This window comes from Prionailurus viverrinus, chromosome A2 (assembly GCF_022837055.1).
Source record: "Prionailurus viverrinus isolate Anna chromosome A2, UM_Priviv_1.0, whole genome shotgun sequence".
Lineage (NCBI taxonomy): Eukaryota > Metazoa > Chordata > Mammalia > Carnivora > Felidae > Prionailurus > Prionailurus viverrinus.
Window position 1 is genome coordinate 15915029 of NC_062562.1, and position 21749 is coordinate 15936777.

Below are 21749 nucleotides of genomic sequence, written 5' to 3' on the forward strand. Positions count from 1 at the left end.
TGGTTATGCTATTGCCAAATGTAATCAATTAGCAACAGACTAAAAAATAATGAACAGAAAATGATGTTCTAATGTGGTTCCCGCTTTATAAAGCATCCCGCTTTATAAAGCATCCTTCGAAGATACTTCATTATGAACATTTTTCAAAAGGAAAAAAATCCAGCACAACTACTTTTTTCTTAAGAGCAGACTGTTTTGCTGGGACTTTATTTTGTGTTTCATCAGTTTCACATGTAAAAGGAACTTAAAAATAGGGCTGGCCTAAATCATACTTTCAGAACCAAAAAGATAATGAGACCAAAAAAAAAAAAAAAATTTTTTTTTTTTTTAGACATCCCCTTCCTGTGGGGGGTGGAGGAAGGGATACTGAGGCAAGGATTCTGCCATCAAATTTAAATAGGTGAATAGGCTTTTTAGACTTTTTAACTTATATCCTATTATGCAACTGTATTTCATACAATTGACCTCAATATGTTCTGAACTGTTGAAAGCTAACTTTTTCAACAAAAAGACATTAAAATTTGTTGGACAAGTATTAATTAAGCTTACCTTTCTGTTAAATAAACATTTTCTTCAATCAGATCAAAGTAACAGGGCATCTTCCCTTGCTTGGCACATTCTTTCCATCGCTGTGGGTCCCTGAAATCCTCCATGACACAGGAAGGCCCAACCAGTGCTGAGCCTGGGGGCACTGCCGTTTCTCCCTGCTCTACTGCCACTCGAACTTTCTTTCTGTCCTGAAGTTCACCATCGCTTTCAGAATCACTCTCCAATTCCGGTCTCCTTTTTTTAGGAGGTCCTCTATCTTTCATATCATTTTTTTCTAAGTTTTTTGAAAGATCTTTCTTTTCATTCACAGCTAAAGAGTCCTTAATGGAATTGCTGCTTATTTCAGGTGCCTGCACGGACCCCTTGTCCTTCTGAAAGGATAGAAAAAATTTACTGGACTGGCTTGAAAAGTGAGACCCTGCACATTGATCCCAACTGTCCTCCTCTTCACGGTCATCTGTTAAGGAATCTGGTACCTGCCCTTGAATTCGATCATACACAACCCCTGTTCCAGGAGGTCTACCTGCTGATCTTGGATCCCAGTAGCCGTTACCTTGCCAGTAATTACGTGTCCCACCATAATGTTCTGCACTTTGCTGATACTTGTGTCCACCACAGGCTCCATAGCTGCTGTCAGGTTGCTGATATGTGGTAGTAGGCTTTTCTTGTTGAGAGAATTCCCACCCTAGGTTCCTGAGCTCTTCTGATGAGCGGAAGCCATCCACTCGGGAGATCTCACAAGAGGAAGAAAAACTCAACTCTGTTTTTCCCAGTCTACTATCTGGCCTGTTAGGGAAAATGGTTTGTTGCCGAGACTTATTCGGGATGTCTTCAAAATCGTCAGAAGAATAAACTGGCAGCTCTTCTTGCTGCCTAGAGGCTATTTTGGCTTTTGCTGTTTCCTCAGAATTTGGATGACCTAGAAAGTCAGATTTCACATCTGTATGACTTGTACTATCAACCCCGTCACTCTGAGGATGAACAATTTCAGACAGGTGGTTATCTATCTGTTTTCTGCTGGGGTGTGTAAAAGAAATTTCCGGATTCTTCTCTGTTCCTTTATGATGGAAGAACTTCTCAGTCTGAGAACAGGGTTTACTTGCTACACTGTCAAATTTTTCCTCATATGAATGTCTCCTCGACTCCAATCTCTCATCTTCCCAGTGGTCAGAATAGTGTCTGTAACTTTGACTACTCCGAGAAGAACACGGACTGGTTTCTTCCGTGGGCAAAGTAGAATTCTTTGGGACTACCACAACAGACTGAAGACGGTTTCTTGGAAAACTGCTATCATCAGAATCTGTATCTTCAGAGTCACTTTCATCACTTGAGCTTTCAGAAGAACCAGAATAATCTTCATGGGCAGTGGATACGATCTCTGAGGCGTGACCACTACTGTCACATTTTAAGGTATATGTTATGCCATCATTGTCCTCCATGGTTAAATTCAAGTCACAAGAAGAAAATACAACTTCTGAGTCATCAGAAGTATGAGCATGTCCTCTTCCTCCTTCTTCATCTAAAGAGATTTCTGACCTTCCTCTTCTCTCAAGCACTATGGAATTCCCTTCTTCTTGAGCCTCTTGCACACATTTCCCAGAGAGCCCATTATTATGCCTGTTTTCCCAAGAGGCAAATCCCCTTCCTGAATCAGGAAGGCCGCTACCTACTTCTATGATGGTTTCTTTCTCTGCATGCTTTACAAACTCTGTGCTTTTACTCTTCAGCACAGCATCCAAAACTGGAGATGCGTTCTCTCCACATTGTAAGAGAGTTAAACTGTCCACTTTTACTCCTGGTGGCAGACTCTGAAGAGATGAAGCAACGCCTGAACTCTCTATCGGTTGATATATGTCATCAAAATGATTAACAGAAGCTGAACTGGTGCTACCAACGCTCTGCTTATATTCTTCACGTGCAAATTTTGAGTGCTGATCTGTCAGATTTCTATTATCGCATATAACTGTTTTTGATTTCAAATGCACATTCATAAAGCTATTTGAAGAAATCTTCATAACCGAAGGCTCAATCTTTTCAGCTTCAGAATGACGCAAAGAAGGGTTGTTGTCATTTGAAGTACAGTATAGATCTGAATCTTTGGTTTTACAACAAGAAACTGCCATATCGACTGGTTCTTTAATTACAGTTTTGGAATAATCTATAGTCGTAACTGGCAAAGACATGAGTTTATCTTGGTGTGGCGACACTGTAGGTTCTGTTTCTCTAAATGGGCTTCCTGACTTACTACGCAGCATGCATGTATTGTCTGAGTCTTTCTCTTTACATCTATTAATATTCTGAAATCCATTTGATGAAAGCATGCATGCTTTGACCAAAGGGGATACCTCTGATCCAGTCACACTATCATCAGAAGACATCAAAACAGTGTCAGTTTTAGAAGTGCAAAATGTTGCCAAATCAGATTCTGCCCCAGGAGATCCATTTATATTTAATTCTATGGGACAATAACTTCTTAACTGATCATTCTTCACTTTAGATAAAGAGTCTAATTCCTTAATACTATCATGGCTATCATGTCCTATAAATTCAGATTTAAAAATAAGGGATTCATCTAGCTTTTTAAAAGTAGGTGAATCATTTAATCGATTTGATGGTGATGGAGACCCAGTCTTTTCTCTTTCAGGAATTTTACTAATCATTCTTAATTCACTACCTTTTGAACAAGGAGCCTGTAAATTAAAAGAATGAGATGATCTGATTTCCTCATTTAATTCTGTACAACAGAAAGAATTCTTAAATTTATCGGACTTGGATACAGACTTTGAAAGGGCAGATTTGTAACGGGAAGCACTGTTATCATGCTTGGAATAGGATGAGCCCCGTCGGAATCCCAGTTCATTAGGGGGAGAACAACATCTTTTCATTGCTTCATTTTCTGAAGTCCTTTTGGATTCTCTTTCTACTTTTGAAGAATACTTTCCTCTTTTCTCCATCTCTAAGTAAGAGGACTCAGTTTTGCAGTCCCGATCAGATTTAGAATAGGATGATGATGTCCTTAGGTCTCTGTAAGAGAAGGAATGGGATGAGGTGCGCCTTGAGTAGGTCTTCTTATACTCCTCTTCTGAGTCAGAACTCTCCCGAGCTCTGTTATCTGTATATGGCCGAGAATAGCGAGCCCTCTCTCGGTAAGGGGAACTCCGATGGTAGCGACGATCAGAGTCATAATAATGGGATCGTTCCGAACGGGAATAGGATAAACTAGTTCTAGAGCCTCTGTCAGATCTTGAACGAGATCTGCTCCGCCTTCGCTCTCTCTCTGATCTACATCGAGAAGATATATACCGAGTATCTCTTTCAAGTTTTGAGTAGCTAAAATATTTATCATCTCTCTCTGTTTTAGATCGTGAAGATTTCCCTAAATCCTCACTTTTTAAAGGTGCTAAGCTCTTTTTTGAATCTCTTTCCTTTTCAATGCTTGCTGAAAATTTTAAATCGTGTGATCTTTGACTTGAGGAAGTCCGTACAGAATCTTCATCAGATTCTGAAGCAAGAAAGGTGCCTTCGGATTGTGAGGATTTCTTCTTAGAACCTGTTTTTTTAGAGCCCAGATTACTCTTAGAACTATCTGGAATTTCTTCTTCCTTCCCAATATGGGAATCTTCTTTTTGTGAGGGAGTATCTGCTTGCTCATTCAAATTCTGAGTTATGTGTTCTTCTGAACTATTAGATACAGCGTCCTGCTTAGTGTCCACGTCTGAAGATTCTGGTACAGTCGTAACTGGTGGTTCCTTCAGTGTTCTAACTGCTACATCTACCGGTGCTGTCATCAGAACTGGGACTGGTGTGTGTGGCAAGGCCACTGGCTCTGTTACTGGTGCTGGTGAGGGTGTCGTGGCCTGGGGAGGTGGAGGTGGTGGAGGTGGAGAAGAGGGTGGTGAATCTACAGTTGTTGATTCTGCTATGACTGCTGGTAATGGTACTACTGGAGGAGGTGGAGACACCACTGCTGTGGCTGTAGTCAGCAGTGGCCTGGATGTCACATGAAGCAGGTGTTTCTTAAAATGAATTTTGCCCAATTCTACCCTTGATTTTGGTGGGGAAGATTCTTCTGTAGTAGATAAGGTATCTCCAACGTCCATTTTAATTTTAGGAGTCAAGTCTACTTGAAGAGGTCCAGCTGGGGAGTTTGGAGTATCATTTTGCTTTTCATTGCCAAGTGCAGTCAGAAACCTATTCTGCAAAGTTTTCTTTGTAAGGCTGAAGCTGAAAGACACCTTTTGTCGTCCCTGTTCCTCCAAATTAACTTTTGTCTTGGTACCTTTAGGTAAAAATCGACTAGAAGCAACACCTTTGAACATTGGTCCTTTGAAGAAACCTGTTTTCTGCACATTTTCAATCTTTGCCTGTAAGTGAACAAAACAAGCAGTTACTACAACAATAAAGTTACTTTCAAATGGCTAGCATTACAGTTTAAAATGTCAGGAAAATGAAAAATCCTCTTTAAGGACAGTATGAATTTCACTAAGCTAGATAAAACTTCATTACAGAAAATTTGAAACATACACAAAAGTATAGAGAATAGTATAATAAACCCTTAAGTACCCACCCCAAGTTTCAACAATTACCCATACTTTCCTATTTTTGTCTCTTACATAAAGAATTTATCTGTTTTGGGGCACCTGGGTGGCTCAGTCGGTTAAGGGGCCGACTTCAGCTCAGATCATGATCTCGCAGTCCATGAGTTCGAGCCCCGCGTCAGGCTCTGTGCTGACAGCTCAGAGCCTGGAGCCTGTTTCAGATTCTGTCTCCCTCTCTCTCTGACCCTCCCCCGTTCATGCTCTGTCTCAAAAATAAATAATTGTTTAAAAAAAAAAAAATATATATATATATATATAAAAGAACGTATTTGTTTTTATAACTTTTTTTTCCAGGCAGACTTTTTAACGAGAAAAAAAAAAAATCCAACATGTACTTCAATATAGAACACAAAATGACATGTAGACAGAGAGCAATAATTAACATCTCAGTGTGGAAAATAGTTTGTTCCTGTGTTCTGAGAAGAAACATCAGAAGCCATTATAGTGGTGTTCTGGCATCACACAGAATCACTTAGGTGCTTCATAAAATACAGATCTGCAACACAACTAGATCTAAGGCAACAAAGTATGTTTTGTTTGGGTTTGTTTTTGGAAAACAAGCACATGAGACAATTCTGATGGACTTTACAGATCTGAAAAACCACTGGTCTAGAGCAGTCTCCTATCTCGTTTTATAGATGAGGTAAGCAAATGAGGCCCAGAACTTTCTGCTTTACTATAAATTACTCTGCCCTGGCACACTACCACTGTCTCTGCCCGGGCCTCACACACTTAGGCCATGCTGATTTATAGTCCAACCCTACTCTAGGAGCAACAACTACAAAGTATATACCTAAGAAAATTTTTCCTTCCATCATTTGCCAAACCACCAAAGGAAATGGTAGGCTTTAGAAGTTAAAGGCAAAACCTAGGTGGTAGAGAGAACATCAGAAAAATCTATAAGAAACAAACTCAAGTCTAAATTAAAGATGGTACACTGGTCATCCGCAATATTTTTTTAATGGATGTTCTTTAATCAACTCTGGTTAAGAGAATAGTTTTCTCCTTCAATATGGTAAAATCTGCCATCAGTTTTCAACATTATATACTAATCAAGTGAGAAAAAAAATGTTCTCTCATGCATTATCATAAAGCAGTTGTCTTCAAATATTTTTTAAGAAACAGAATGCACTTGTCAAATGAAATCTTACATGGTAGCTCAATATATAAAAACAGGTAAATGCTGTCTCCAGAGCTCCCAGCTTCCTCTACCTTGCCTAAAGCTTTTGAAGCTCCATTTTAAAAACCATTTCCTTGAGATATACAACATTCCTCCTTGGAATGGAGTTACTACAGATTCAAAAATTCAGCAAAAACTATTTCTTCATCTTCATTGAAAATGATAGCTAGAGGCACCTGGCTCTAGCCAGGTCGGCGGAGGCACCTGGCTCTCAGTCAGTCAGTGGAGCATGCAACAACACTTGGTCTTGGGATTGTTGAGTTCGAGCCTCAAGCTGGGGGTAGATAGTACTTAAATATAAAATCTTAAAAACCAAACAAAACAAAAAACATAGCTAAATTTTGAGTTTTTAATCCAATAATCATTGAATAACTAGTTAAATTATACTTACCTCATTTTCTTCTTCTCTATTGCCATCCAGCCAAGAGAGCATGCAAAAGAATAAAAAGAAATCATAAATACTAAAAACAATTGAAATCAAAGTTTTTTATTATTAAAACCTAGGATACCGACAACCTATAGGTTTTTGACATGAGCTGTTCATTCCTTCAAAGTTTCAATTACATTTAGTACAGCAAATATTTATTGAAGATAATACCAGCACTGTGAAATAAAAGGTGAACACAGTCCCTGCCCTTAAAAAGCTTAATGTCCTGTAAAACAAAATACAATTTTGTTACAAAGTAATTCCAACATAATGGAATAAATACAAAGAAATACGCGCAGTGTAACAGCAAAGGGAGAAAATGCAGTTTAATAACTCAGTTTAGTAGAAGAATAGGAAAGCAAAAAAATCCTTCCTAAAAGAGGAGTAGTTCCTGAAGATACATTTGTAGGGAGATCCCAGGCAGAGGAAGATTCCCCACAAAGGCAAAGAGATTAAAACGCAGAACAACATGTGCAAGAAAACTATAAACAGTTCAGCATTACCGGAGTATAAAGTGTAAGGCAGAAAGTAGCCAATATAGGGGACAGTAGCCAAGTCCACAGACAGGTTTCTCATGAGGAGAAACACAGTTCATTTTATGGATTAGGGGTTCTCAATCCTTTGTGGTGTCCATTCAGCAGTCCCTTTGCTGAACACAAGGTATACGCTCTGCTCCACATCACAGCATGTGGCTCTCCGAGCTCACAGTTATGTTCTAAAAAAGGTAACCACACTGTGTCCTGAGACTGAGGAATCAAAAGCCAAAAGTCTGGTGTACACCAGTGCGCCAAGGCATCCTGGGGAAAAGGAAGCTACAAAAGGGCTTTGGATGATGACAGCCAGATTAGGATTTTAAGCAGACCACTCTGCAGGCTACATGGCAAGACTGGAGTATAATCATCTGTTTGAAATGTCCCTTAAAAGAAATGTACAAAAACCTGGTCTCCAAATGTAGGCTTCACTCCATCATAATTCAGTCCATTCACCAGTGTCTACATAGCCATACAAAAACCAAGTAATGAAGAGGGGGAAAGGATGGCAATACAAGGATGAGATTGGGAGTGAGGTCAAGGTTAAACACTTTTTTCCTATTCCAAAACCACTAAACACTTCACAGATGCAATCTGAGAACAACTATATTTCATTAATTCTGTGAGGTACATTTTCCCCACATATACCACCTCTGCATCATACTATCAATAACATCATAGTTTGATTGGCAGAATGTTTTCCTTTCCTAGTGGTTCATAAAATAGTTGTGTCTTACAATCCATGACCTACTAGATTTGATTTAAATTAGTATCATGTGGAATTTTTTCAAGAACATAAAAGGTACCTGGACATGTCAGGGCATTTGGAAGGTCATTCCTATTTATACTCCCCTTTTCAGTGGATATTCAGAGAACTGCTTGACAGAGATGGCAAGACATTTCCCAGAACTTGATAATAAGATGTTTGTAATAAAAAGAATATAAGCATGTACAAAAAATACGGGGGGAAATATAAATTTCCTTTTAATTTTCTCATGGCAAAAGCATTTCAATAGAGAAAATTCAAATTACAAAACAAGCAAAAGGAAGAGTCCACAATCCAATATCCAGAGACTGCTGTTAACACCTTAGTCTACTGAGCCCTCTAATGCTTCTTTTGTGTACATGGTTGTTGGGGGGGGGGGGGGGGGTGGTGGTACTTAAACACAGATCTTTCTTTTTAAGTATAGCAATCATACCATACAAGCCATTCTGTATCTTGCTTCTCTCCCTCATCACAAATAGAGCAGGTGAGCAAACAAGGTGTTTAGATCACAAAAAGTATGGAATCACTACAACAGATTGAAGGGAATGATCTTGAAAGAAGGGGACACAGGGGCACCTGGGTGGCTCAGTCGGTTAAGTGTCCCACTCTTGGTTTTGGTTTGGGTCATGATCTCATGGTTTCATGGGTTCAAGCCCCATAACAGGCTCTGTGCTAGCAGCACAGAGCCTGCTTGGGATTCATTCATTCATTCATTCATTCATTCATTCTCTCTCTTTCCCCTCCCCCCCACTGCCCCTCCCCCACTCACTCTGTTTCTCCCAAAATGAATTAAAAAAAAAAAAAAAAAAGAGGGGCACCTGGGTGGCTCAGTCGGTTGAGCTTCCGACTTCAGCTCAGGTCATTATCTCATGGTTTATTGGTTCAGGCCCCGCGTCGGGCTCTGTGCTGACAGCTCAGAGCCTGGAGCTTGCTTCGGATTCTGTATCTCACTCTCTCTCTGCTCCTCCCCAACTCACACTCTCTCTCTCTCTCTCTCTCAAAAACAAATAAAGATAAAAAAAAATTTTTTTTTAAGAAAGAAAGAAATACAGATAAGTGAAGACACAGTTAAGTTTCAAAATAAAGTAAGCATTTCTCTCTCACATCCTCAGCTGAAAGTTGAGAGAAGAAACAGGGCAAAATACTTAAACAAAAGTGTAAGAAACAAAAATGGAAGTGGACTATATTACTAATTTATATAAGAGCTTATCAGCACACTTATTCTACTTGGCTGGCAGCATTAAACTATCTAGAAACAACCAGAAGAAACAACTGGTGAGTTACTCCAGGAAGCTGGATGGGACAAGAGAGGTAGAAAGCAAGCAAGATGAGAGAACTGAGGGCATTCCCAAGAATACTGAAATGACTGACCTAGTAATCCATAGATAACAGAGAAGAGAGAAATCTGGAAGAAGCTGATAAACTGAAGGAACAGGGTAAGGGCAAGATGCTTGAAGCTTCAAAGAGTAAATGTGCTGGAAACCAGAAAGTGAGGTAAAAGGGTGAGGTGAAAGAACTGGAAATTCTGGTCAGAGTAACAGAGTTAGGGTACATTTCCAATAATGACAATAGCTCGCTGTGGTCATGGAAGCAGACTGCCACTGCAATAAGAGGACAAGACCTTTTTGAAGAAGTGAAATTGTGAGGCCACAATTAATAGCAAGAATCAGTCACAAACGTTTAGTAACAAGGAAACTTGTTTTGGTAAATAACATAACATCATGTCAAGGGAAGGCTGATGGAACAAAGGTATACAGAGTCCCCAGGATCTCTGACATGAAAAATAATGAGGCATGCGCAAACAGGCATTTAACTCTTTAGCATAAGATTGTGCTGGAACGGCCTTACTTCTTCTTTTGAAAAGCTACTACAGAAGAAAAATCAGGAATATTGAAGCAAGCTGTCAAAAATGTACAGGACAAATATTTGCAGCTTGCTGAAGAACTGTTTCAAGAATGTTGATTAATCTGGGTCAACATGGTGACAAATCTCAATGAGGTCACAGGGCACATGTGGAAAAGGAATTAAGAGATTTCATCACAGCAGTTCGAAGATCCAAAGAAATAACATGATTATTAAAATCAACCCACTAACTACCCAATCTCTCTGGCTAGGACACAAAAACTGAAGCCTCCAAAGGGAAGCCTGGTATGAGAGAGACTTGACCATATCAAGAATATTCATAAATATAAACAAGTTGGATAGCAAGGGAGTCTATTCTGGATACCAGGTCATACAAGAAATAGTTACAGTTAAACAAGTATTTTTATTTAAAAAAAAAAAATTTTAATGTTTATTTATTTTTGAGACAGAGGGAGACACAGAATCGGAAGCAGGCTCCAGGCTCTGAGCTGTCAGCACAGCCGATGCGGGGCTCGAACTCATGGACTGTGAGATCATGACCTGAGCAGGAGTCGGACGCTTAACCGACTGAGCCACCTAGGCGCCCCTTAAACAAGTATTTTTAGTTACACTGGGGAAAAGACCACTTACAAGACCACAGTGATTTATTTATAGAATATCAGAAAACTTAAAATAGTCCTATTTTGCACAATTCCAAAAGTTGGACCTGTGACCAACAGAAGGACAGAATGACAGATCTTAGCTCATTTTAAGTATGAACATTTTAAATTCATTTTATTTGAAAAATACACATACCCACAAGAGAAATTCATAATACAAAAAGATATACAACTAAAATTAGATATCTCTCTCCGGTGGCAACTATTGTTAAGTTTTGTATATCCTTCCAGAAATTGTGTGCATATGTGAGCATATGTATCTCTTTTTAAGGAGAAAACACACAAAAGGAAACATACCTTTCTATACCTTGTTTTTGTTCATTTAAAGCCTTAGGTATTATATATCAACATACAACAGACATAGCTTCATTTTTAGTTCTACCATCATAATAGCTTTTTCATGTTTGTAAGTCATTGGTGTTTCCTTTTAGCTGGGAAGTGCTTTTTCAGGTCTTTGGCCAATCAGTTGAGTTGCTGGTCTTTCTTACTGATTTATAAAAATCAGATGTGATACGTCTGCAACTAGAATGTGTCACTGTACAGAGCACTTAAGTTTCCTCCTCATCAGAAACGTTTACGAAGAATCTGGATAAGAACTTACCTCAAATGAGATAGAATTCCTGCCCCAGATGAAAAGCTAAAAGTGTGATCCTAGAAGGTCTCATTCCAGGCCTTCAGTTCACTGAATTTCCTGAACTACAAATCAGAAGCAGCACTTATTACTTTATGTGGATTTTAATAACACTTTAAAGATCCACTCCTATCTCATCTTTAAAGACTTCCTACTAAAAACTCATATAATCCTGGGACGCCTGAGTGGCTCAGCCTTTGAGCACTGACTTGATTTTGGCGCAGGTCATGATCCCAGGGTTGTGGGATCAAGCCCCGCCCCACATCCACGTTCAGAGTGGAACCTACTTAAGATTCTTTCCCTCTCTTTCCCTTTCCCTCTCCCCCACTAGTGCTAGCTCGTTCTTTCTCTCTCTCTCTGAAAAAATTAACAAAAAATAAAAATCAGATACTCCTCAAATGCTCAGTGTTTCTCACATTTGAGGGACACATGGGCCTTTTTTAAGAAGACAAAAAATTGTCAGATATCTAAGGCTAGATCTCAACTTAAGAACACTGACCTAAGAAAATATATTAAAATATTAAATAATACTCTTTTAATATTAAAATTCATATATTATAATTTATTTTACTTGAAGGTTACCACTGGAAAGTGGCAGTTTTCAGGAAAAATAAATTTCAAAATTTAAAACTGGTCAAAATAATGTTTAACGTTTGTAGTTAGCAAACAGAATTGTATCCATGTTAATTTCTCAAAATTGATAATTGTACAGTGATTATATTAAGGGAATGCCTTTGTTTTTGGCAAGTACACACTGAAGGATATGGGGGTAAAAGGCATCATGACTATAACCATCAAACATTTCAGAAAAAAAAAAAAGCAACGTATGTGTGTAGAAAGAATGATAAATGATAAAATGTTCACAATGGGGTGAAGGGTATATAGGAAATCTCTGTATTGTTTTTGGCCATTCTGTAAGTTTGACATTATTTCAAAACTAAAAATTATTTTTTCAACTTAAGATAATCAAATATGAAAAACTTTTAAATACCCTCACAAAATCTACACCCCATAAGAATTTTTTATGAAAAACACTGTATGGACTCTTCAAGATCCTAGAGCCTCAGCTAGAGAAACACTACCTCAAATGTTCCAAATTCATATTCTGGAAAGCAGCGATGAGGATAAGCTACATCAAAACTAGACCCTATACTAGACTGAAATTGCAGACTCAGGGTAGTGTGAAGAACTAAAAACTTAAGAGATAAGAGAAGTGTTGATAACAAAAGGAAGGAAGCCACCAATGACAAACTGAAGACCATTTCCCAACACTGCTTGTAACACAACCCCACCCAGAGGTATACTCAAGTAGTACTCTGAGCTCTCTGGAAGAAAGGTAGCTTGCCGTATACACCCAGGACCAAGGAAGGGTCACAGCGCTTCTCAAGTACTAAAGTCACTATCTCCACCGTTAGGGAAGACCTGGAATTTCATAGCTTCAGCCACTCTCCTCCCCCCTCCATTTGTTTCCATTTCAGGTTGCTAAATCTGTGACCCGCTCCCTAACAAGTACAAACAAAAACATCTGTCATGGAAAAAGAAGTCTGAATGCACTGAAGTCGGGCAGGTTTTGACATTTACACAGTTTAGGCACTTGCAGTGTCATACATTTAAGACTTTAAATGCCTCAGATATTCAATGATATGGAAAAGTAATACACCGGAGAGAAAGTCTTCATAAGTAAAATTTTTATTACAAAAGATCATATCTACCTAGCTCACAGCCACAGCCTCACCTATGGTCACACACATTTGCAAACCTCTTCTCAACAAACTGAGTAATCCTTCTGTAGGCCAAGGTTTTCATACCATGAGCTAGCGAGGCTTAAGCAAATGTGGAGACTACATCACAACATGTCTTTTAACAGCACACAACCACACTGATGGATTGCCCAACGACTTATTTTAGAAAGGCAACACTTAACTACAAGTATCAGTACTCTTATCAATCACAAGACTATTTGTTCAACAATTATTTAAGGATCTATCCTTCTGAAGGCAGTGTTAACTCTGTTAGGGCAAGATATCAAGTTCATACACAGTTCCTACCCAGATTTTCATCCTTTACTTAAAGTAATATGGCACAGAGGTATACCAAATAACTATAATACAAGGTAATAATAATTTCCATAAATGAGAAGGCTAATGGGGGGGGCTTTCTCTTTAATTTTCCTTTTTCAGCTCAACCTCATCTCGATTTCCTGATTGTCCTTCATGAAAGCATACCTTCTTCAGCATTTATTACTTTGCTTATTAGGATGGCAATGTAACACAGCAAAAAAGATTAAACTTTGATAATTCCTAGGTCAGAACCCTATCCCTACCATTCACTAACTCTATGACTTGTGCCACTCAATTCCCTTCCTTACTCTCCTAGGTACCTGTTTCACACATCCCCCTACCCCAAATCTCCATCACTACCATGACCCTGACCACTCTCAATTGAAGATCCCATCACTTAACTCTATGCCCCATCCTCTTGCCTTCTCAAAGATGTATTTCCTATTTCCTTTCCTCTATCGTCTGTATCTTTTTCTTCACCCTCATTAGTCAAATAGCTTTAAAGATACCTTACCTTAAAAAAAAAAAAAAAAAAAAAAAAAGGCAAGAGGGTGAATTGTCATTAGGGACCAACATCCTAAAAGACAAGGGTCAGGGGCACCTGGGTGGCGCAGTGGGTTAAGCGTCTGACTTCAGCCAGGTCACGATCTCGCGGTCCGGGAGTTCGAGCCCCGCGTCAGGCTCTGGGCTGATGGCTCGGAGCCTGGAGCCTGTTTCCGATTCTGTGTCTCCCTCTCTCTCTGCCCCTCCCCCATTCATGCTCTGTCTCTCTCTCTGTCCCAAAAATAAATAAACGTTGAAAAAAAAATTTAACGTTTATTTATTTTTGAGACAGAGAGAGACAGAACATGAATGGGGGAGGGTCAGAGAGAGGGAGACACAGAATCTGAAACAGGCTCCAGGCTCTGAGCCGTCAGCACAGAGCTCGACGCGGGGCTCGAACTCATGGACCATGAGATCATGACCTGAGCCGAAGTCGGACGCTTAACCGACTGAGCCACCCAGGTACTCCGCCCCCCCTCCCCTCCCCCCCCCCCCCCCCCCCCCCGCCGCCAAACCCATCTTATTCATTCTCTCAGCCACTTTGGTCTCACCTTCATTCACTTGCCAATTATCAAGTATGTACTCAGTACTGTATGCCCTTTTCCTACCCCTTTCCTTACCACTCCAGACACTACCACTAAACTCAACCGCTACACCATGTACTTTGCAGAGTGACAATCACATACAACCTTGACTTCCATTTACTGTTTCTGCCTTCCCAACTAGGGTTTAAGTTACAAAGAGACAAAGGCTACTCTTGTCCTTAGTGTGTAATCCCCCCCTCGGTTTACCATCCCTAGCATAAATTCTCATTACTTTTTGAATCAAAGAAATTCCTTAACAAGAGTACCATGTTTTAACTTTCTCATCTCAAGCAATTCTCAAAGGAAAAGAGGGAAACACCTAAAAAGTGACCCTAGAAAAAAATAAGCCATACAGGCCATAAATTAATTCATAACATTTGCCCTACTCTCTCATCCGAAAAACAGGACCCAAGAGGACAAGTGAATTAAAACACTGATGAGAGGGGTGCCTGGGTGGCTCAGTCGGTTAAGTGTCCGACTTCGGCTCAGGTCATGATCCTGCGGTTTGTGAGTTCGAGCCCCTAATCGGGCTCTGTGCTGACAGCTTGGAGCCTGGAGCCTGCTTCAGATTCTGTGTCTCCCTCTCTCTCTGCCCCTCCCCCATTTGTGCTCTGTCTCTCAAAAAGGAATAAACGTAAAAAAAAAAAAAAAAAAAAAATTAAAACACTGATGATAAATGTGTGACTTATGTAAATAATAAAACCATGAATACCACACTGCTTTTCATGAAAGGCGTAGAAACTTTAGGCAAAGCCCTTTGGGATGAATATGCTAGCCTGAATTAGTGCCAATGGACCTGACAAACAGAAGCACTATTTCTCACTCATTTTAAGTCCTCATCTTCAACTATCATAGTATCTGAAGCATACAGAGAGCTCCAGATAGAGGCTCATGTATACAGATTAAATCTAGAAAAAAAAATTAATGAGATGTTATTCAAGTTACAGGCAAGAAGATTCTCACAGGAAATAATTTGATCAAAACAGAGAGATAGATATAGATCAAAACTGCATCTCTCTCCCCCAATATCATACCCATCAACTATTCTTATATCCCAAAAGCTTAAACTTTAATACAGAATGCCTACAGGGGCGCCTGGGTGGCTCAGTCGGTTAAGCATCTGACTCTTGATTTCAGATCAAGTCATGATCTCGTGGTTTGTGGGTTCGAGCCCTGCATCGGGCTCTTCTCTGTCAGTATAGAGCCTGCTTGGGATTCTTTCTTTTTTTCTTTCTTTCTCTCTCTCTCTCTGCCTCTCCCTGCTCATGCTCACTCTCTAATTCAATAAACTGTAAAAAATAGAGAACCTACATATTATGGTGATTAAAGCTAATAACTTATTTTCTTTAAACAAGCAATCACTTTGTAAACAAACACAGCTGATCTTTAGAGTTCCATAGTCACTGAGGGAAGGTAAGAATATCATCCCAAATGTTAACAATTGTATATTTACCTGAAATGTTTCTAAATTTGTCTTCCAAATTAGTTTGCAGGAGCACCTGCATTAAGTGAATTATGTTTTCTTCAAGCAATCTTTTTCCAAAACCCATAAACTGGGGTGTATGGTGATTTTGAACATTTTAAGGCCTGTTACATTCAAATGAGTTTCACAGGGCACATGGATGGCTCAGCCAGTTAGGTGGCTGACTCTTAATTTCGGCTCAGGTCGTGATCTCACATTTCATGGGACTGAGCCCCACGCAGAGCTCTGCACTCACTATGCAGAGCTTGCTTGGGATTCTCCCTGCCCCCAACCCTCCACCCCCCCCACCTCCTGCCCCTCATTGCACTTGCATTCCCTCTCCCTCTCTCTCAAAATAAGTAAATATACATTTTTTTTAAATAAATAAAAACAAATGGATTTCACTACCTTTATTCACTATTTGGGGTTAAATCTCAAATTACCTGTTTTATTTTCCTCACTGAGCAAATGTGGGAGGGGATACCCAGTACCAAACAATCTTTAAAACACAGAAATGCATAAATGCTGAAATTCAATTTTAGTACCAGGCAATGAACCACAACAGAAAGAGTGGAGGATAAGTTCTTAGTGAGCTGGTCACATTACACTATTGTCTTACAGCCCCATTAGACCACCATCACCACTACAAGCAGCTAACAATGTTTCCTACTTTGGGGGTAGTAGGTTTAATGCTTTACATACATCTAGCTTATCTTGTCCTCAAAACTATGAAGGGGGTACTACTTGTATTCTCATTTTGCAAATGGAGAAACCTAACATCATAGCTAGCAAAGTGACAGACAAGTATCCAGGCTTTTTTCACTGCAGAGCCCTTGCTCTTTAACAAATATTTATTAGCTATTACCCAGAACTGGGAGCAAAGGGCAAAAAGTTTCAGATAAATATATTTTGACTCAGTGTACTAGTAATTTATCTACCTAGCAACAGAAGGGGCTGTATCGTGAAACAGAGTAACAGTCCTGATGGTCATGTGTCTATTACAACTCCTAAACTGGATGCAAGAAATCATTCAGGTTTTTTTTCCCCCATCTCAACTTCAGACTAGGTTCTTCTATGAAGAGCTACTATACTGAAAGGTGTGGCATACCAAGAGTCTGAGGGAGATGGCTAACTATAGACAGACCTGTAGGATATAAACTAGTTAATGTTTAAAAAGCTGTACCTATCCTGTATTTTAGCAGGTGACTACTTAATGCCAATCTTCCAGTCCTACTCTTGCTTAACCACATTAAACAGAAACAGGAAAATAGATGGTGGTCAGTTCCTTCATGTGGTTATAGATGCTGATGCAAATTGGCTCTTTAAAATCCACTTTCAAAATTGAAACAATGAAAGTAAAACATGTGATGTGATTAAATCTACACATGAGACAAAAGAGGTTTCTCTTTTTATACACAAATAATTCAGGATCTTTCTCTTTCATAAATCTGCTTTCTTTTGTGTTAATATTAAAAATGCTTCTAAAAATAATTTCATTTTTTCATGTTTCACATGTTTGTTATAAATCTAAAAAAAAAAATCTACATGGGCTGCATTTAATTTTGGTAACACAATGAATACAGCAACTCAGAAAGTTCCTAGAATAAATTACCACCAGACCAAAACCAAAACACACCAAAAAGGTATAAAGGTCAGTTTTCTTCAGGAACACCACCTTAAACATAATAGCCACCATTTATTTTCTGACTGTTGTGAAGTTTAAGTATTTTCCCCAAAATAGCAAATTAGTGCTTGAGGTGTAAAAGAGAAAGGTTTCAAGTCAGCTAACACAAGTAGAAGTATGGCAAAGATACCCATGCCTAAAAACAAAAACAAACCCTGAAATACTTATTCTTACAAGGCAAAGTTGATGATAATGTAAGATCATTGTGAATTAAATGCACTTTAAAAAAAAAAAAAGCACCACCCCTCACACTTTCATGCATGGAAAATGAAGGTTAAAATAAAATGCAAAGGTTATGCATGTGATAGCAAAAGACTGGAAATAGCCTAAATGTTCATCAAAAGAGTGTTTGAGTAACTCTGCCACATCCATTCAATGAAGCAGTACACAACATTAAAAGCAATGATGAAGAGCTCTGTATACTCTTCTGGTATGATCTCCAGAATACATTGTTAAGTGAACAGCAAGACACAAAACAGCAAGTTTTGTGTGCTTCTATGTTCAAAATGGAAGACTCAACCAAAATTAAACATAATTATTACATGTTAAAGGACATGGTAAAAAAAAAATAAGAATGAAAGCTATGCCTCTTTGAACATTCTTTTATTGCAGTAACTTTGGAATCATGTAAATGATGCATTTTTTAATGAGAAAATAAAAAAATAATTTCTAGAAATTCAAACTATTAAAACTATACCAAATTGGTGACTGGCACAAACATGAAGAAAAGTTGAACTATTTTGACTAAAAATACCTTCCTGGAATATATCCTGAAGGTAAAAAAAAAAAAAAAAATCATAAAGAAATCTTACACTGTTAGTAGTCTGTTATAATACTGGTATTACCACTGAAACTGTCACATAAAAATGGATAAAGCAAATAAGCCATTCCATTAATGTCATTAGGAACTAAGATTTTCAACATAAAAGTGGCATGTTTTAAAATAAAAACTTTAGGACACCTGGATGGCTCAATCAATTAAGGGGTAGACTCTTGGGTCTCCGCTCAGGTCATGGTCTCATGGTTCAGGAGTTTGAGCCACGTGTTGAGCTCTGCACTGACAGCGCAGAGCCTACTTGGGATTGTGTCTCTCCCTCTCTCTGCCCGTCCCAGCTCTCTCTTTGAATAAAAAAAAAACTTAAGTAAAAAAAGCTGAAAGAGTACTACTCTATTTACTTCAAAGAGAGGATCAAGGAGAACATCAATTTAAAATCCTCCATACGTAGGGTCACCTGGCCAGCTCAGTAGGTGGACATGCAACCCTTGATCTCAGGGTTGTGAGTTCGAGCTCCATGTTGGGTGTGGAGATTACTTAAAAATAGAATCTTAAAAAAAATAAATAAAATCCTCCATATAGTGCCTGGCACATAGTTAATACGCAAAATAAATGGGCATTGTTAGCAATTTGGATACATATTTGTAAGATTCTTTAACAACAGCATTTACTCATAATGCATAAAAATATAAATCACTATGATGTACACCTGAAATTAATAAAATACTGATGTCAATTACAGTTCAGTTAAAAAAAAATAGTTTCAGGGCACCTGGATGGCTCAGTTGGTTAAGCGTCCGGCTCTCGATTTCAGCTCAGGTCATGATCTCATAGTTCGTGAGTTCGGGCACTGTACTGGGTTCTGTGTGGACAGTGCAGAGCCTGCTTGGGATTCTCATTCTCTCTGCCCCGCCTCCCCTACCCCACTTGCTATCTCTCTCAAAATAAAAATAAACTTAAATAGTCTTGGGGCGCCTAGGTAGCTCAGTCAGTTAAGCAGCCTACTTCAGCTAGGGTCACGATCTCTCAGTTCATGAGTTCGAGACCCGCATCGGGCTCTGTGCTAACAGCTCAGAGCCTGGAGCCTGCTTGGGATTCTGTGTGTGTGTGTGTGTGTGTGTGTGTGTGTGTGTGTGTGTGCGCGCGCGCATATGTGTGTGCGTGTGTGTGACTTGTCTGTCTCTCCCCCACTCACACTCTTTGTCTCTCAAAAATAAACATCAAGAAAAAAAAATTTTTTTAATAGTCTTGGGGTACTTGGGTGGCTCAGTCAAGCTTCCAGTTCTTGATTTCAGCTCAGGTCATGATCTCTCTCGGTTCATAGGATTGAGCCCCAGGTCAGGCTCCACACAGATAGCATGGGTTCTGCTCCAGATTCTCTCTCTCCCTCTCTCTCTGCCCCTACCACCCCACTTGTTTGCATGCTCTTGCTCTCAAAATAAACTTAAAAAAAAAAAAATAGTCTCCACTTTTAGAAAATAAGCATAAATAGCAAAGACCTTCCTCATTTTTATATCCCCAGGTCTTGTCACTAAAAAGGTGCATAGTAAATAATTTTAAACAAATGAATAGAGACACAGAAGTAGGAGGTGAAAGGTAGAGAGAGATTGAGGAGAATGGTAAAAATACAGAGTAGCTACAGAAGTTGAAAAGTTACACTTAACTGTAGTCTTTAGGCCAGTGCCATCTGGCTAAGTTTGTTACATATCTACAAGTACAGAAATTGAGACCAGAGTTTGGAAACTTTTATAGCAATTTGACCTTGACCAGTGATCAGTTGGCTTATACTTTTTTAAGCTTTTTATTTTGAAATAATTACAGATTGACAGGAAGTTACAAAAATAGTACAAAGAGTCTCTGTACACTTCACCCAGCCCCCTCCAATGGTGACATCTTACGTAGCTGAGGTCCAACATCAAAACCAGGAAATTTACATTGGTACATTACTGTTCACCAGATTAGACCTTATTCAGTTTTCACCATTCTTTTTAACCTGCATTCATATTCATTTTTGTGTGCAAGTAGCTCTATGCAAAACTATTCATGTAACCACCACCACAATGAAGATACAAAACTGTTCAACCAGTGGTGTTGGATTCTTAATTTTTCACTTCATTTTTCTAGGACTTAATTTTTATTGTATGTTTTTAAGGTATACCAATCCATGATAAACTACAGGCAGTTTGAGAAACACTAGATGATGTGCAAATTGGCTTTATCCTATTTAGAACCCCTTATTTCCTAATAATTGATAACTGGACTTACTCTCCTGTTAGGTAATAGAAAATCCAAAACTGAAGCATATACAAAAAGTCCCCATTTTTTATATGTTAGGGTTTTACTGCTATCTAACAAAGTTCAGATATTCTTCATTCCTACAGACCAAGGTAAACAAAAGCCAGGATTTTACTTTAAAAAAAGAATGTGTGAGGAACAGATATCAGGACCTTTATAAAAAAAAAAAAAAAAAAAAAAAAAAAAGACCTCTACACACATTTCACGATGCTTGTCCAAAATTTCCTTTTGGGGCATCTGGGTGGCTCAGTCAGTTGATATTGGCTCAGGTCATGATCTCACAGTTCGTGGGTTCAAGCCCCACATAAGGCTCCACACTATCAGTTTGGGGATTCTCTCTCCCTCTCTCTCTGCCCTTCCCCCTAGCAAACTCTGCACATGCTTTCAAAATAAATAAACTTAAAAAAAAAAACATCGGAGCACCCGGGTGGCTCAGTCAGTTAAGCATCCAACTTCGGCACAAGTCATAATCTCACAGTTCGTGAGTTCGAGCCCCACATGGGGCTCTCTGCTTATCAGCGCAGAGCCCCCTTCAGAACTTCTGTCACCCTCTCTGCTGCACTCTCTCTCTCAAAAATAAATATTTTAAAAAATATATCAAAAATCTTCTTTTTGGATTTCTTTTTTACCTTCCCAGATTCCTGAAAACATACTAGAATCATTTCTTACCTGGAGCTTTGAGAAATGTTTCAATATGTTTAGACCATCTGTCCTCTATTAAGATACTTTCAGCTCCCGGCCCACACTTTCTACACTCTTGTGACAGTAAACTACATTGCTCCTCTGACACAAATAGCATGTGCTAGAGGAAGACTGAAAAGCTGGAAAGGTAGGAGGGAACTTGTTTCTTCCTACTGGGCACAGTTCCCACATGTATTGATCCACGAATACACTTCTCCCGGGCGCTGATTGCAGTTTCTACCTTTCTTCCATAATCCCAGACCAGCCTGACTGCAACTCCTCAGACACCAGCATGTCCAATACCCCCGTCCTCAGAGATCTCAGCTCCAAGGGGCCCTACTCCAAGCTTCTGGGTTCTGAGAACCACACCCTTTTTCCCTTTTTCCTCTCAGCGCTAAGATGGGTAGTTACTTCCTGCCTTTCTATCACTACTACCTTCAGAGTCCCCTTTTCATTTTCTCA

General features: G+C 39.1%; 1 protein-coding gene across 5 annotated transcripts in view; it reads right to left on the minus strand.

Moving 5' to 3' along the window:
• SETD2 (SET domain containing 2, histone lysine methyltransferase) overlaps nucleotides 1–21749 on the minus strand; it is a 125260-nt gene that overhangs the window by 90010 nt on the left and 13501 nt on the right. For 3 of the 5 annotated variants that reach the window (XR_007147728.1, XM_047838093.1, XM_047838120.1), the window contains exons 2-3: nucleotides 6719–6758; nucleotides 550–4913 (exon numbers count right to left, since the gene is read on the minus strand). Coding sequence is in view for 4 of the 5 variants with exons in the window: in XM_047838093.1 (XP_047694049.1) it covers nucleotides 550–4913; nucleotides 6719–6758 (4404 nt within the window). In the remaining variant the exon portion in view is untranslated. The remainder of the gene's footprint in view (nucleotides 1–549; nucleotides 4914–6718; nucleotides 6759–21749) is intronic. The other 2 variants (XM_047838103.1, XM_047838111.1) reach the window with 1 other exon arrangement.